The sequence below is a fragment of the Diceros bicornis genome, chromosome 7 (genome assembly GCF_020826845.1).
Source record: "Diceros bicornis minor isolate mBicDic1 chromosome 7, mDicBic1.mat.cur, whole genome shotgun sequence".
Classification (NCBI taxonomy): domain Eukaryota; kingdom Metazoa; phylum Chordata; class Mammalia; order Perissodactyla; family Rhinocerotidae; genus Diceros; species Diceros bicornis.
Window position 1 is genome coordinate 54,058,721 of NC_080746.1, and position 15,340 is coordinate 54,074,060.

General features: G+C 37.9%; 1 protein-coding gene across 4 annotated transcripts in view; it reads left to right on the plus strand.

The window, feature by feature from the left end:
• GDPD4 (glycerophosphodiester phosphodiesterase domain containing 4) overlaps positions 1–15,340 on the plus strand; it is a 116,420-nt gene that overhangs the window by 8,474 nt on the left and 92,606 nt on the right. For all 4 annotated transcript variants that reach the window (XM_058545545.1, XM_058545544.1, XM_058545542.1 and 1 more), the window contains 2 exons: positions 10,795–10,888; positions 13,311–13,370. In XM_058545545.1, coding sequence (XP_058401528.1) covers positions 10,795–10,888; positions 13,311–13,370 — 154 coding nt within the window. The remainder of the gene's footprint in view (positions 1–10,794; positions 10,889–13,310; positions 13,371–15,340) is intronic.

A 15,340-nucleotide genomic window follows, 5' to 3' on the forward strand; every position in this document is an offset into this window, starting at 1 on the left:
CTCACCTCCAGCCTCTGCCTCTTCCTTCTGTCCTTAGCGAGTTTCCTAGGACTCTGAACACAGAAGGTGTCCCTTCTCAGCACTCTTGCATGGCCAAATTCCATTCCTGGACTACTCCCAGCAGTTTCTCTGGCCTGAGTGTTGCAAATCTTACCCATTATTTGGTATTCAGGGGAGGTAGGGATATGTTTCAGTATGAGGCTTTAAAAAAAATGGAACACAGTTTATTTTTCCCTCTATAGAAGTGAAATATGGTTTGTTATTTTTATTTATTTATTTTTTCCCCCAAAGCCCCAGTAGATAGTTGTACATCACAGTTGCACATCCTTCTAGTTGCTGTATGTGGGATGCGGCCTCAGCATGGCCAGAGAAACGGTGCGTCGGTGCGCACCCGGGACCCGAACCCGGGCCGCCAGCAGCGGAGCGCGCGCACTTAACCGCCAAGCCACGGGGCCGGCCCCTGGTTTGTTATTTTAAATGTAGAAAATGCAGAAAATTAGAAAATACAAAAATCTGCTTAGGCTTATTCTCTAGTGACAATCACGTGTTGGTATATTTCCCAGCCTTTTTTTTCTATGCTTGTTTTTATATTATTGTGCTCATACCATATATATAATTTTGCTTTTCCTTTTCACTTAAAATAATTGCAAACATTTTGACAAATTATTAAAACTCTTAATGAACATCATTTAAAATGGTTTCAAAATATTTCATGACATGAAGATGCTATAATACACTTATCCACTTTTTATTGTTAAACATTATAAGTGTTTCCAATTTTCTTCTTTTTGTAAAATAAGAGTGCAGAGAAATCTTTGGATTCTGACTTGTATTCTTAGAATAGATTCCCACAAGTGCCGTTATTGAGTCAAGAAGAATAAACCTTCGTGAAATTCTAATAAATATTATGCCTGTTGCCAAAGTACTTTCTCAAAAGGTTGTAGCAATTTCGATTCACAACAGAGGTATATGCGAGTTTCTATTTTAACCTGCCATTGATAGCATTAATTATTCTAATTTTGAATGATTTTTATGAATTTCTAGATAGAATTTGTTTTATTTTAATCATTGAATAAGTTTCAAAACTTTATTATTTTAATTTTTATACAGTTTGACTGTTTTTACTTTTTTTTCTTATTTCAGTAACATTGGTTTCTAACATTATATAAATTTCAGGTGTACATCATTATATTTCGATTTCTGTATAGATTACCTCATGTTCACCACCCAAAGATTAATTACAATCTATCACCATACTCATATGCCTAATCGTCCCTTTCACCCTCCTCCCTCCCCCCATGCCCTCTGGTAACCACCAGTCCGGTCTCTGTCTCTATGTGATTGATTGCTGTTATTTTTATTTTCTACTTATGAGTGAGATCATATGGTATTTGACTTTCTCCCTCTGACTTATTTCGCTTAGCATAATACCCTCAAGGTCCGTCCATGTTGTCACAAATGGCTGGATTTCATCCTTTCTTATGGCTGAGTAGGATTCCATTGTGTAGATATACCACATCTTCTTTATCCATTCGTCCCTTGATGGGCACCTAGATTGCTTCCAAGTCTTGGCTATTGTGAATAATGCTGCAGTGAACATAGGGGTGCATGTATCTTTACACACTGGTGTTTTCATGTTCTTTGGATAAATACCCAGCAGTGGAATAGCTGGATCATATGGTAGTTCTATTCTTAATTTTTTGAGGTATCTCCATACTGTTTTCCATAGTGGCTGCACCAATTTGCACTCCCACCAACAGTGTATGCGAGTTCCCTTCTCTCCACATCCTCTCCAACACATGTTGTTTCCTCTCTTGTTAATTATAGCCATTCTGACGGGCGTGAGGTGACATCTCATTGTAGTTTTGATTTGCATTTCCCTGATAGTGATGTTGAACATCTTTTCACGTGCCTATTGGCCATCTGTGTATCTTCTTTGGAGAAATGTCTGTTCCAGTCTTTTGCCCATTTTTTAATTGGGTTGTTAGTTTTTTTTGTTGTTGAGATGTATGAGTTCTTTGTATATTTTGGATATTAACCCCTTATCAGATGTATGGTGTGTAAATATCTTCTCCCAATTAATTAGGTTGTCTTTTCGTTTTGTTGATGGTTTCTTTTGCTGTGCAGAAGCTTTTTTGTTTGATGTAGTCCCATTGGTTTATTTTTTCTATTGTTTCCCTTGCCTGGTCAGACATGATACTTGAAAGTATGCTGCTAAGACCAGTGTCAAAGAGCATACTGCCTATGTTTTCTTCTAGAAGTTTCATGGTTTCAGGTCTTACATTTAGGTCTTTAATCCATTTTGAGTTAATTTTTGTGTGTGTTGTGAGATAATGGTCTATTTTCATTTTTTTGCGTGTGGCTGAATAGTTTTCCAAACACCATTTATTGAGACATTGTATGTTCTTGGCTCCCTTGTTGAAAATTAGCTTTCCAGGTGTGGGTTTATTTCTGGGCTCTTGATTCTGTCCCATTGATCTGTGTGTCTCTTTTTGTGCCAGTACCATGCTGTTTTGATTACTATAGCTTTGTAGTATATTTTTAAATCAGGGAGTGTGATACCTCCAGCCTTGTTCTTTTTTCTCAGGATTCCTTTGGCTATTCAGGGTCTTTTGTTGTTTATAATCCATATAGATTTTAGGATTCTTTGTTCTATTTCTGTGAAAAGTGTTGTTGAAGTTTTGGTAGGGATTGCATTGAATCTATAGATTGCTTTAGGAAGTATGGACATCTTTTTTTTTTTTAATTTTTTGTTTATTGCAGTAACATTGGTTTATAACATTGTAAAAATTTCAAGTGTACATCATTGTACTTCTATTTCTGCATAGATTACATCATGTTCACCACCAAAATACTAATTACAACCCATCACCACACACATGTACCGAATTATCCCTTTCACCCTCCTCCCTCCCCTCTTCCCCTCTGGTAACCACCAATCCAATCTCTGGGAAGTATGGACATCTTAACTATGTTAATTCTTCCAATCCAAGAGCATGGAATATCTTTCCATTTCTTTGCATCTTCTTCAATTTCTTTCAACAATGTTTTATAGTTTTCAGTGTACGGGTCTTTCACCTCTTTGGTTAAGTTTATTCCTAGGTATTTTATTCTTTTTGTTGCAATTGTAAATGGGATTGTGTTCTTAATTTCTCTTTCTTCTACTTTGTTGTTAGTGTATAGAAATGCAGCTGATTTTTGTATGTTGATTTTGTATCCTGCAATTTACTGTATTCATTTATTATTTCTAAAAATTTTTGGCAGATTCTTTAGGGTTTTCTGTATATAAAAGCATGTCATCTGCAAGTAGTGACAATTTTGCTTCTTCTTTTCCAATATGAATCTCTTTTATTTGTTTTTTTTGCCTGATTGCCCTGGCTAGGACTTCCAATACTGTGTTAAATAGGAGTGGTGAGAGTGGGCATCCTTGTCTGGTTCCTGTTCTTAGGCGGATAGCTTTCAGTTTTTCACCATTGAGGATGATATTAGCTATGGGTTTGTCATATATGGCCCTTATTATATTGAGCTACTTTCTTTCTATACCCATTTTATTCAGAGTTTTTATCATAAATGGATGCTGTATCTTGTCAAACGCTTTCTCTGCATCTATTGAGATGATCATGTGATTTTTATTCTTCATTTTGTTAATGTGGTGTATCACATTTTCCATAGTTGCTGTACCAATTTACATTCCCACCAACAGTACGCAAGGTTTCCCGTTTCTCCACATCTTCACCAGCGCTTGTTATGGCCATTCTAATAGATGTGAGGTGATCTCTCATTGTTGTTTTGATTTGCATTTCCCTGATGATTAGTGATGTTGAGCACCTTGTCATGTACTTGTTGGCCATTTGGATGTCTTCTTTGGAAGAATATCTATTCAAATTGTCTACACATTTTTTAATCGGATTGTTTGTTTTTATTCCTATTGAGTTGTATGAGTTCTTTATATATTTTGGATATTAACCTCTTAATCAAATATATGATTTGGAAATATTTTCTCCCATTCCACAGATTACCTTCTCATTTTGTTGATGGCTTCCTTTGTTGTGCAGAAGCTTTTTAGTTTGATGTAGTCCCACTTGTTTATTTTTGCTTTTGTTGACTTTGCTTTTAGTGTCAAATTCAAAAAATCATTGCCAAGACCCATGTCAGGGAGCTTACTGTGCATGTTTTCTTCTAGGAGTTTTATGGTTTCAGGTTTTACATTCAAGTCTTTAATCCATTTTGAGTTGATTTTTGTATATGGTGTAAGATAGTGGTCCAGTTTCATTCCTTTGAATGTGGCTGTCCAGTTTTCCCAAGACTGTTTATTGAAGAGACTGTCCTTTCCCCATTGTATATTCTTGGTTCTTGGCTTCTTTGTTATAAATTAATTGACCATATATGTGTGGGTTTATTTCTGGTCTCTATGTTGTTCCATTGATCTATGTGTCTGTTTTTATGCCAGTACCATACTGTTTTGATTACTATAGCTTTGTAACATAGTTTGAAATCAGGGAGTGTGATGCCTCTAGCTTTGTTCTTCTTTCTCAAGATTGCTTTGGCTATTTGGGATCTTTTGTGGTTCCATACCAATTTAAGATTGTTTGTTCCATTTCTGTGAAAAATGGTATTGGAGTTTTGATAGGGATTCCATTGAATCTGTAGATTGCTTTGGGTAGTATGGACATTTTAACGATATTATTTCCTGTAATCCATGAGCATGGAATATCTTTCCATTTATTTGTACCTTATTCAGTTTCTTTCATTAATGTCTTATAGTTTTCAGTGTACAGGTCTTTCACTTCCTTGATTAAATTTATTCCTAGGTATTTTATTTTTTTTGGTGCAATTATAAATGGGATTGTTTTCTTAATTTCTCTTTCTGATGGCTCCTTATTAGTGTATAGAAAGGCAACAGATTTTTGTATATTGATTTTGTATGCTGCAACTTGACTGAATTCGTTTACTCTAACAGTTTTTTGGTGGCGTCTTTAGGGTTTTCTATATATAATATCATGTCATCTGCAAATAGAGACAATTTTACTTCTTCTTTTCCTATTCTGATGCCTTTTGTATTGCCTGATTGCTCTAAGACATCCAGTAGTATGTTGAATAGAAGTGGTGAGAATGTACACCCTTATCTTATTCCTGATCTTAGAGGAAAGGGTTTCAACCTTTCACTATTGAGTAAGATGTTAGCTGTGGGTTTGTCATATGTGGTCTTTGTTATGTTGAGGTATATTCCTTTTATACCCAATTTGTTGAGAGTTTTTATCATGAATGGATGTTGAATTTTGTCAAATGCTCTTTTTGCATCTATTGAGATGATCATATGATTTTTATCTTTCATTCTATTAATGTGATGTATCACATTTTTTGATTTGTGTATGTTGAACCATCCTTGCATCAGAGGGATGAATCCCACTCAATCACGATGTATGATCCTTTTAATGTGCTGTTGGATTCAGTTTGATAGAATTTTGTTATGAATTTTTGCATCTATATTTATCAGGAATATTGGCCTGGAGTTTTCTTTTCTTGTAGTGTCCTTATTTGGCTTTGTTATCTGGGTAATATTGGCTTTGTAAAATGAGTTTGAGTGTTCTCGCCTCTTCAGCTTTTTGGAAGAGTTCAAGAAGGATTGGTGTTAACTCTTCTTTAAATATTTGGTAAAATTCACCAGTGAAACAATCTGATCCTGGTTTTTGAATACCGATTCAATCTCCTTACTCCTTATTGGTCTGTTCATATTTTCTGTTTCTTCATGATGCAGTCTTAGGTTGTATGTTTCTAGGAATTTATCCGTTTCTTCCAGGGTGTCCAGTTTGATGGCATATAGTTGTTCATAGTAATCTCTTACGATCCTTTGTATTTCTGTGGTATTAATTGTAATGTCTCCTCTTTCATTTACAGTTTTACTTATTTGAGTCCTCTCTTTTTTCTTTGTTAGTGTTGCTAAAGGTTTGTCATTTTGTTTGTCTTTTCAAAGAAGCAACTCTTAGTTTTGTTAATCTTTTCTGTTGTTTTTCCTGTTCTCTATTTCACTTATTTACCAAATAAATTGGCCCTTGAATGAAGGGAAGGCCTTGAGGAAGGACCCTGCTACACAGTCAAGAATGTATACTGTCAATCTTCCTTCTAGTTTTCCCCTAAAAGAACCTCTGGCCGTTTACCAGAGTGATTGTGCATTGAGGAAGAGGAAACACTTTTGGGGGAATTACTGGACACTGATGCTGAACTGACAGGAATTCCTGGAGATATAAAACATCACTGTGATTCACCAGAGTAAGGGCTTTTGGATATTAGATAATCCATGGAGTTTTGGCTCAGGCCCATCTCTGCAGTGGGCCTAGAGGGTCCCCATATCCAGCTTGTAGTTATTTCTCTAGTTCTGGAATGCATAGTGGGAATAAACATAACTCAGCAGCAGGCAGAATCCCCATAACAATACTCCATCATCAAATAGAAGTTATATTTATAAGAGTGAGCTCCAGTAGCTCCTGAAGGCGCAAGTAAGTTTCTTGGGCAGTTTTCCATTGCTGCCATAGCAAATTAGCACAAATAGAGTGGCCTAGAACACTACCCATTTTTTATCTCACTTTTCTGTAGGTCAGAAGTCAAGTGTGCTTGGCTGGATACTCTACTTAGGATCTCATAAGACTTAAATCAAGGTGTTGGCTGGCCTGAGCTTTCACCTGTAAGCTCTGAGTGAGAATGCACTTCCAGGTTCATTCAAGTTGTTGGCAGAATGCAGTTCTGGTTGTAGGAATGAAGTACCCTTTCTTTAGTGGTTGTCAGATGGCAGTTGTTCTCAGCTGCTAGAGGCTAGTACATTCCTTAGTTTGTGGTCTTCTCTATCTTCAAAGTGAGCAATGGTGTGTCAAGTCCTTCTCATACTTCAAATTTCTCTGACTCCTCCTCCTTTCTTATCTCTCTGATTTCCTCTTCTGATTTTAAGAGCTCATGTGATTACATTGGATTCACCTAGATAATCCAGGATAATCTCCCTATTTTAAAATCAGCTGATTAGCAACCTTAATATATCTGCAAAGTTCTTTTTACCATCTAACATAACATCATCACTGGTGTGACACCAGAGGGCAAAGGTCATGGGGCCAGAATTCTGCCAATATTTATTTATGTATATATAAATATGATATACATCATATATAAGGATATATATGAATTTTTCTCTTCTGCCATTCCTATACCGTTGAAAATAAGATGTGTTAATAGTAGTTAACCATGTATATCAGTACTTAAATTAGAGGTATAAACATCATCCAGTGACCTAATATCAGACCAGATGTAACAGCCTTATGTAGCCTTCTCTAGCAGCTTCTTTAATAGCATAAGGTCTAATTCTTACAATAATTCCCTTGCTGAGTGATCCCAGACCAATACAATATTTTTAATCATTTTGGAGAAGTTCTCAGCCATTATCTTTTCAGATATTGCTTTTCAGATATCTTTTCAGATATTGCCCCATTTTCTACCACCTCTGCTTCTGACACTTCAGTTTTATGTATATGAGACATTTTCTCTTTTATCCTCTTTCTTCTGTGTTTTTCTTGTGTGTCTCTATTTCATTCTTAATATTTTTTTCTGACCTTTATTTAACAAATTCTTTTCAGCTCTGTCTTACCTGCTATTAAATCCATTCACTGAGTTCTTAATTTTTTTCTTGTATTTTCTTTTCTAGAATTCTTAATTGGTCCTCTTTTTAATAGTTCTTTACTGAAATTCTTAATTTTTTCCTAGTCTAAACATTTTAAGGATAATTATTTAGAAGTCTCTGTCTGATACCTCTGTTATCTAGATTTGCTGAAGATCTTTTTATGTTGCACATTGTTTCTTTTGGCATTCGCATTGTTTCTTTTGGCATTCGCATTGTTTCTTTTGGCATTCGCATTGTTTCTTTTGGCATTCGCTATGTGGTCTCTTCCCCTAGTGTGCCTCATTGTTTTTGCTTGAGCGCTAGACATTGTATATAAAAAGTTGTATAGGTAATTTGAGACCTCGAATTACATTATGTCCTCTCAGCGAGTTACTCTGATGGGTAACTAGGGGGGTATTAGCAAATCCTTTTCGCTTTAATCCAATTTCACACATTTAGATGGTTCAGAGCTGGGATTCAGTGTTGGAAAGAGCATTCTATTTCCAGTTTGTGCGTATTCTTAGAATGTCGCCCTGGGGCTGGCTTGGTGGCGCAAGAGGTTAAGTGCGTGTGCTCCGCTGCAGCAGCCCAGGGTTCGCCGGTTCGGATCCCGGGCGCGCACCGACGCACCGCTTGGCAAGCCATGCTGTGGCGGTGTCCCATATAAAGTGGAGGAAGATGGGCATGGATGTCAGCCCATGGCCAGTCTTCCTCAGCAAAAAGAGGAGGATTGGCAGATGTTAGCTCAGGGCCGATCGTCCCCCCCCCCCCCAAAAAAAAAAAGAATTTAGCCCTGAAAGGCCCCAAATCAAAGTATATAGTGTTTATGAGATTACCCTTCTCCCCTTTTGTCCTCCTAGTCCTACAAGATACAGGAAGCCCTCCTGCCTACATCTCAGCTGCTGCTTCCAGAGAAAAATTACCCCAAATGCCAAGTTACATCTCTGGATTTCCTCTTTTATTTGGATCTTGCTTCCATAGTTTTTCACTGCCTGTTGGCTCTCTGATGCCTTCATTTAGATTTAAAAAAACATATTGTCCAGCTTTTCTAGTTGTTCCCCTTAGCTAGAGAGAGGTAGAGCAACATTTTTGATGGGGTAACTGTCACTTCTCTTTTGTCCCCCACTGTGTGTGTTGTGGGGTTAGACCTGTCTCCCCATTTCTTGCTATGTGAAGGTTCCCAATGCCTCAGCACAGTATGTCTTTTTTTCCTCAGAGTTACCGTCAGCTGACAATTGGTGGTGCTGATATAAAGCATTGTAGTATGTAGGGTACGTATTCGGGGAAGATGCAAGAAAGCTGTGTCTTGCAGCTATGGGAAATCAGGAAAGGGATCTTGGAAGATTTCTTTAAACATTAGTGCAGAGAATGTGCATTTAGATGAGGAGGTTGCATTGACTAGGCTGCCCCAAGAAGGCTGTCTCTTTTGAATGAGAAGGCCTTCATCCGAAAGGGGGTATGATTATACTGCTAGAGTGATATAAAACAATGGCCCAGAGCAGAGAGAAAACTGCTTGAAAATACTAAGTCAGAAGAAGCCTGAACTGGACAGTCCATGTAGAGGGAGCCTACTGCATAGTCATCAGCAACTGTGTGTTCCCAGTTTAAAGAAGTGATGGCCAAGACTTCCTTTTTCAACTTTCACTGATGTATAGACAGTTACTTAAACAAACTCCTTTTCATACTCTTCACTCCCTTTTGTTACAATCACCATCACCCAAGAGTGAGTACAGATGAATGGGACAGGAAAAAGTAGAAGAGGGAGAGAGAAAAAGAGAGGAAAAAAATCACAGTTCCTTTGCCTGCAGTTGACAGCAGGTGGGTGAGAACTTCACCTGAGTGTTGAGCTGAACTAAACTAATAATAATATTTACATGTGATTGAATATACAAAAGAAGACCTTTTAGATTGAAAGGGAGTGAAAAAATGTCTAATGTGGCCTGAGAAATGATTAGAAAAGATAGAGGTGCTATTAAATGGCAAACCTTAACTTTCCTTTCTCACTTGGAAAGCAAAGTCACTACTGGTTAAGCTGTTTGATGAATTCTTTGGCTGTCTCTAGACTGCTATTAACTCCGTCTTTCTTTTATTTTTTTCCAAGATCTCTTTTTGATTGTTTTGATAATCACTGTACTTGTGTTAAAACATCCTATTCTTGTTATGTGGGTGTGAGTCCTTCCTTTATTTCTCTGAAGATCTTAAATATATTTATTTTGTGATTCTTTTCTGATTGTTCTATTAATTATATTTTCTTGGGTACAAGTTATTCTATTTGTTAGCTTTATTGGATTCATTTGTTGACATTCCTCACACGTTTTCTTATTCCTGGTTGTGAGCTTATCTTCTTCTACAGAGTACTTTTCCCAGTGTCTTGATCTGGGATTGCTCTCACTAGGGTGGCTGCTTCCCTGTTTCTTTCTTCTTGGTGTGTCTTATGGCCCCTAACCAAAGAGAATTTCCTTTCTTATTTTTAATGTGATTATATATTCACTAATCTATATTTTCTATTGTTGAAATATAATTTCTCCAGGTTTTATATGGAGAAGAGGTAATTTCTGTTATCTTGAAGAATCTAAATTCTTTGACATATAATACCTAGACCAAGTATGACACTGTTTCTCTTAGCAAATCATTAGGAGTTTTTTCTCATAAACTACTTTAGGAAAAGAACATGTCAGCATTGTTTTTAAAGGACCCAAATCTCTTACACAGAATAGAGCACTTAATATGGTGGCTATGATGGCAGTTATGTGAGAAAAAAATGCATGTGCATGGACTAGAAACCTGCCAAAATGGAAAGTATTTTATTAAGGCAGTGAACTTATGGATGACTTTTTTCTTTTTTGGCATTCCAGAATTTCCGTAATAGTATATTGTTTTTTTAAAGAGGACATAATTTTTGATCATATATTCTAAATCATTTTTAAAAAGTCATGCGACTTATGCTGACCCCCATTAGAGTACACAGTTGCCTATAGGACAGAGTTAAAACTCCTCAGCTAGATATCCCTGAAGCTTTTCACAGATCTGTTCCCAAATTCCTTCTCTTCTTATCTCCCTCTGTTTTCTTATGCCTGTTCTAGTCCAGTCTTGTCCCCGATTCTTGACATAGATGCTGCTAATTGCTGCTATAGATTGAAACACTTTTGCAGGGTCGTTTTTCTAGGTATAGGAGACTGGTTCTACTGGTCCATTGTTTTGCTGAGTTTCCTTGGGATCCTGACTGCCTACTCTTCATTGCTATTGGTGAGTAATGTTTCCCATTTCTCCCACTCCCTCTCTGAGTAGCCTCATGAGGTGCTCCAGTCTGTGGTATGGTACCCAATTGGTGCTGGGAGCCCTCAGAACCTAAGATCACTCTTGTCTTAGCAGAGTTGGGATTTCCATCAGCTACTTGAATTTCAGGCATGAGGGATAGATGGAGGGAAAAAAGGCTTGTGCTATTAGAGGATGTGTCTTGCCATTTTAACCCCTTGAAAGAGTGGCAGAACATCCTTTTTCTATTTCCATGTTTCATAGCCTATTTTATGGTTCACTCAGTATTGTCATTTTAGATACCCACAACTTCACATTAGCAGTACCTTTACACATTGAACTGCCTCATTTCATATCCCATCTCCTGAGAATCAGTCTTTCTGGGCTTTACAAGTTAGCTGGTTTGTTAAACCTGTTCTGATGTGCAAGTGCTAGTCCCCTAGTCCAGGTGCAAAGTACATTTTAGCAAAAGTCTTTTGGCGATAGTGACCTTGCCTCTATTTCCTGACATAATGATGTCATGTAGTGTGAAAAATCAGGCCACACAAAGAGAAAAGTCTGTGGGAGTGGAAAGCTTATGGGAGGATAACTCTTAGGTAATTGGAGTTTTTCAGTGCCCACTTACACATAGGGCATATATATCGTTCTCTGGAATTTCACAATTCCTTGTCTCCACTGACTTCCTGTCTGATACAGAAGAACCCAACCCCTAAATCAATGCCCTTTGCATGAGTTTTTTCTTTCAAAAAAATTTATTAATCATTATATGAGTGATTAGTATTGAGTATACAGAGATCAACAAAGCACTTGCAGTTTCTGATTTCATGCAGGGCACTTCAAAGAGATAAGTATGAGCTATAAAGTTACAATAGTCCCTTAATTCAATGAATTTAGAATCTAGTAGGGCAACTAAGTCATAGACAAAAATAGCTAACACAAGCAGAGCATTATAATTGTCATTAGAGAGGCCTAAATAAAGTTCTGCATGGGTTCTGAGAAGGAATAGGTGACTTCTAGCCAAGAGGATTAAGTAAGACTTCTTGGAAGAGGTGGCACTGGAGTGGAATCTTAAAGGGATGTTGGATTTGGACATGTGTATATGAGGATAAGGAAGAACATTCCAGGCTGTGGAAACATCATAACAAAGTTGGCAAGACAGAAAAATATGGGGTGTGACTAGATAAGAAGGAAAGGTCCGTTCTGTTAACGTGTAGGGCATAGTGAAGAATTAATGGGGAATGTGGCTAAAAAGAGGCTTGTGACAGATTTTGGAAGGGCTGGAAAGTAAGGCTAAGACATTTGGCATAAATCAGATTTCTACGTTAGGAAAATCATCCTGGAAGTTGTGGTGTGGAAGGTGGCTATTAGCAGAGAGACCAGTTAGAAACTTATCCTTTTAATGGGGAAAATACAAATAAAGGCTATGCTCTGGGCCAGACTCTGCCCACTGAATTGTAGTGCTTTCATACACAATAAATATGAAATGGTCTAGTTAGCTTCTAAGGCATGAATGAGTTCTAGTGTCCAATAAGGCAATATATTTTAATAAACTTTCTGCTTTACCGTACCTCTTTTTGGATACATGCAATGGCAACAACAGTGAACAAAGAGGGAGACCGAGGTTCTATTTCCAACTCTGTCTTTAGGTTGCTTGGTAGCCTTGGTCAAGTCATATAACTCTTCTGAGCCTCAGTTTCTTTTCTTTCAAATGAGAATGATAAAAATATTTAATAAAGTGGTATTTTATGGGGCCAGGTAAAGAACAAATGAAATCATATACACAAAATTATTTTGATAAAAAGGTAAGTATCTTATACATTCAAACTCTCATTAATACCCTAAGCATCTGAGGACTCCAGTTGTCAGTTTCCATCTCCACACTGATTTGGTGACTGACTAGATTTAGATTCAAATCTAATATTTATTGACTAAATACCAGTGTTAACAACAGTGCTTAACAGTTGTAACAACGGCACTGGTTCCTCAAGAAAGAGCTTTTAAATGACCATTGGAAGGGCTGGCCACCGACCTCTGTTCTCTCATAAGTGTGTTTAAGTAATACCAGGCATAAGATCCATCACAAGGAAAAGAAATTGGTGGGAACTTAGGAAAGGAATGTGTGGTGATTGTTATGAAATCCCAGAGAAGATAATAATTAATTCCTCCTGAAGGTGCTGGTGAAAGTTACAACAGGAGGTAACATTTGAACTGGCTTTGAAGGGTCAGTGGCATGGGGAAGGAGAGCTTTTCAGGCAGGGGAACAGCATGACAAACTCCCAGAGGCTGAAAAGTACAGGTATGGCAAGAAGTGAATGTAGTGTCAGACTGTGAAAGGAATTTTGAGCTACAGAACAATGCTTTGGGCAGCAACTTGGTGATTTCAAAATAACCTCCTTTTTCTTTGCTTTTTCAGTTACTTGGATTTTTGTTGATTTGGGAAGGGAGTGAACTATATCTGCACTGGTTTCATAAGGTAGGACATCTGAATCTTCTTAGGAGACCTTAGACCAGGACTAAATGTGCCTCTTTGGCACTCAGTGTTAAGTATATAGTTGCCCTTTCTTTCATTGTTCTCCTTAGAGAGAAGAGATCTACTTACATTGTTTTAACTAAAATCATTAAATTTCTATTAGATGTACCGATTTACTAAAGGAGCTGAACCCAAACTTTATTTTTTCTCACCACTCCTTGTTAAACTCACTCTGTGACTCTGTTCTTTCCATCCAAATAAAATCTTAGGCAAGCTTCCTTACTTTCCCAGTTCTTTATAGACACAAGAACATTCTCATTTCAGTCATTAAAGATTTCAGTTCATTGTAATAACCGAGACTCCAACTTTATAAGAACCTTTCCCCTCCTCTATTTGGGCCTGATCCGGGCCTGGAAGCCTGCCGTGGTGGAGGGAGCATGATGGTCCTTTACCTCTCTTCCACCAGAGGAGGGCCCAGGGAAAGAGGAGATAAGATGAAAGAACACAGTCCCGCAAGGAAGGGCAAGAGGGTCATTTGGGGTTGGTTCCGTCAGGACCAGGTAAATGCTCAGTTGTTCGCTGCTTGCCCCCTGGGCTTTTTCTATATGTATTTTCAGAGACCCCTCTGCTGAGAACTTTGACTGCAACTCTCTTGGTGGAGTCATTACCTGTCTTTCTATGCCCCCTGAAATTTCTCTGTTCAGGTCTTTTTGACCTTCCCTTAGTTTAGAACCCTTTAAAATGACACCTGCGTGGTTTCTTTCAAAGGATCCATATCTGGTCCCCAGAAAGCAGGCATCTTTGCCCCATGATCTGTGGACATACAGCTCATTTCCATAATAGCCTCCCTCATTTCGTTCTGCCATGGGCTTGAGCACCTCCAGCCACAGCCTCTTGCTTTTTTAAAGACTTTTTCAGGCATTGTTTTGATACCATTCCTTGTGTTTTCTCAAATCCAGGAACATGTCAAACTCTCTAAATGGTCCCCTTAAATTTCCTCTTACTCAAATAAGAAGTATGAACTGGAAATATAAATTTAAGAGTTATTAGAACAGATGGAAATTGAGTCATAAGATTTTATAGCGAGAGACTGTAGATTAGAGATGAACAAACAGGGCTTATTGAGATCACCATCTGTTTGGAGTTGGGACACCAGGATCAGTTAGTCACTACCAAGAACCCCTGTGGGTTAACCATCCTTACTACCATTTCAGGCGTGTGCCTGTTATAGAAACTGTGCTTACCCTGCCTCTGGCAGTTAGTGCTGGGACTTGGCCTCTGCCACAGCAGGATCTGATCATTGCCTTTGAAATCAAGCAGCCAATTTCAGTGGTAGCATCTCTCGCCTTTATTCAGGCATAGAGAATAGCCACTACAGCGCTTTTCAAGGATGCTGACATTTTCCTCCCCAGTGTATTTTTCAGTGTCCTCTGAGACCTCCGATAGAACCTGATAGGGAGTAAGTTAGCTGATCATAAGTGATGGCATTCCAGCAACCTTTTCTCAACAAATCTTTGGATTCTTTCTTCTATATTACACCAAGAGATTGCTGGCATCTCAATTTCATTAAGCATAGGCCACTATTGAGCCAAGGTTTCAGATAACCAAACAATTAGAACCATTTTAAGATGCATAATATTTGGATTCTGGTATATTGAATTCAGAATCTCTGGCAAGCGCACTCATATCAATAAATTTAGCCTGATCTAAAATTATATTCTTTTCTCTTTGTCTAGCACCCTTAGGATACATTCTCACACATATTCTACAGGGTTTTTGTCAATATAAATTAACAAGCCTTCATCTCTTGAGGCATTCTGGGATCTAATTCCAGTGATAGTCTGTAGGCAATGAGAAGTGATGGAAGTGGCATATGAGAAGAGTTGGCATCCCCTTGGAAGGCCCAACCTTGGTTGGGCCTTCACACTATGAAGGACTAGGCTTAGCAGACTTGAAAGGAGAGACTGCTGCTA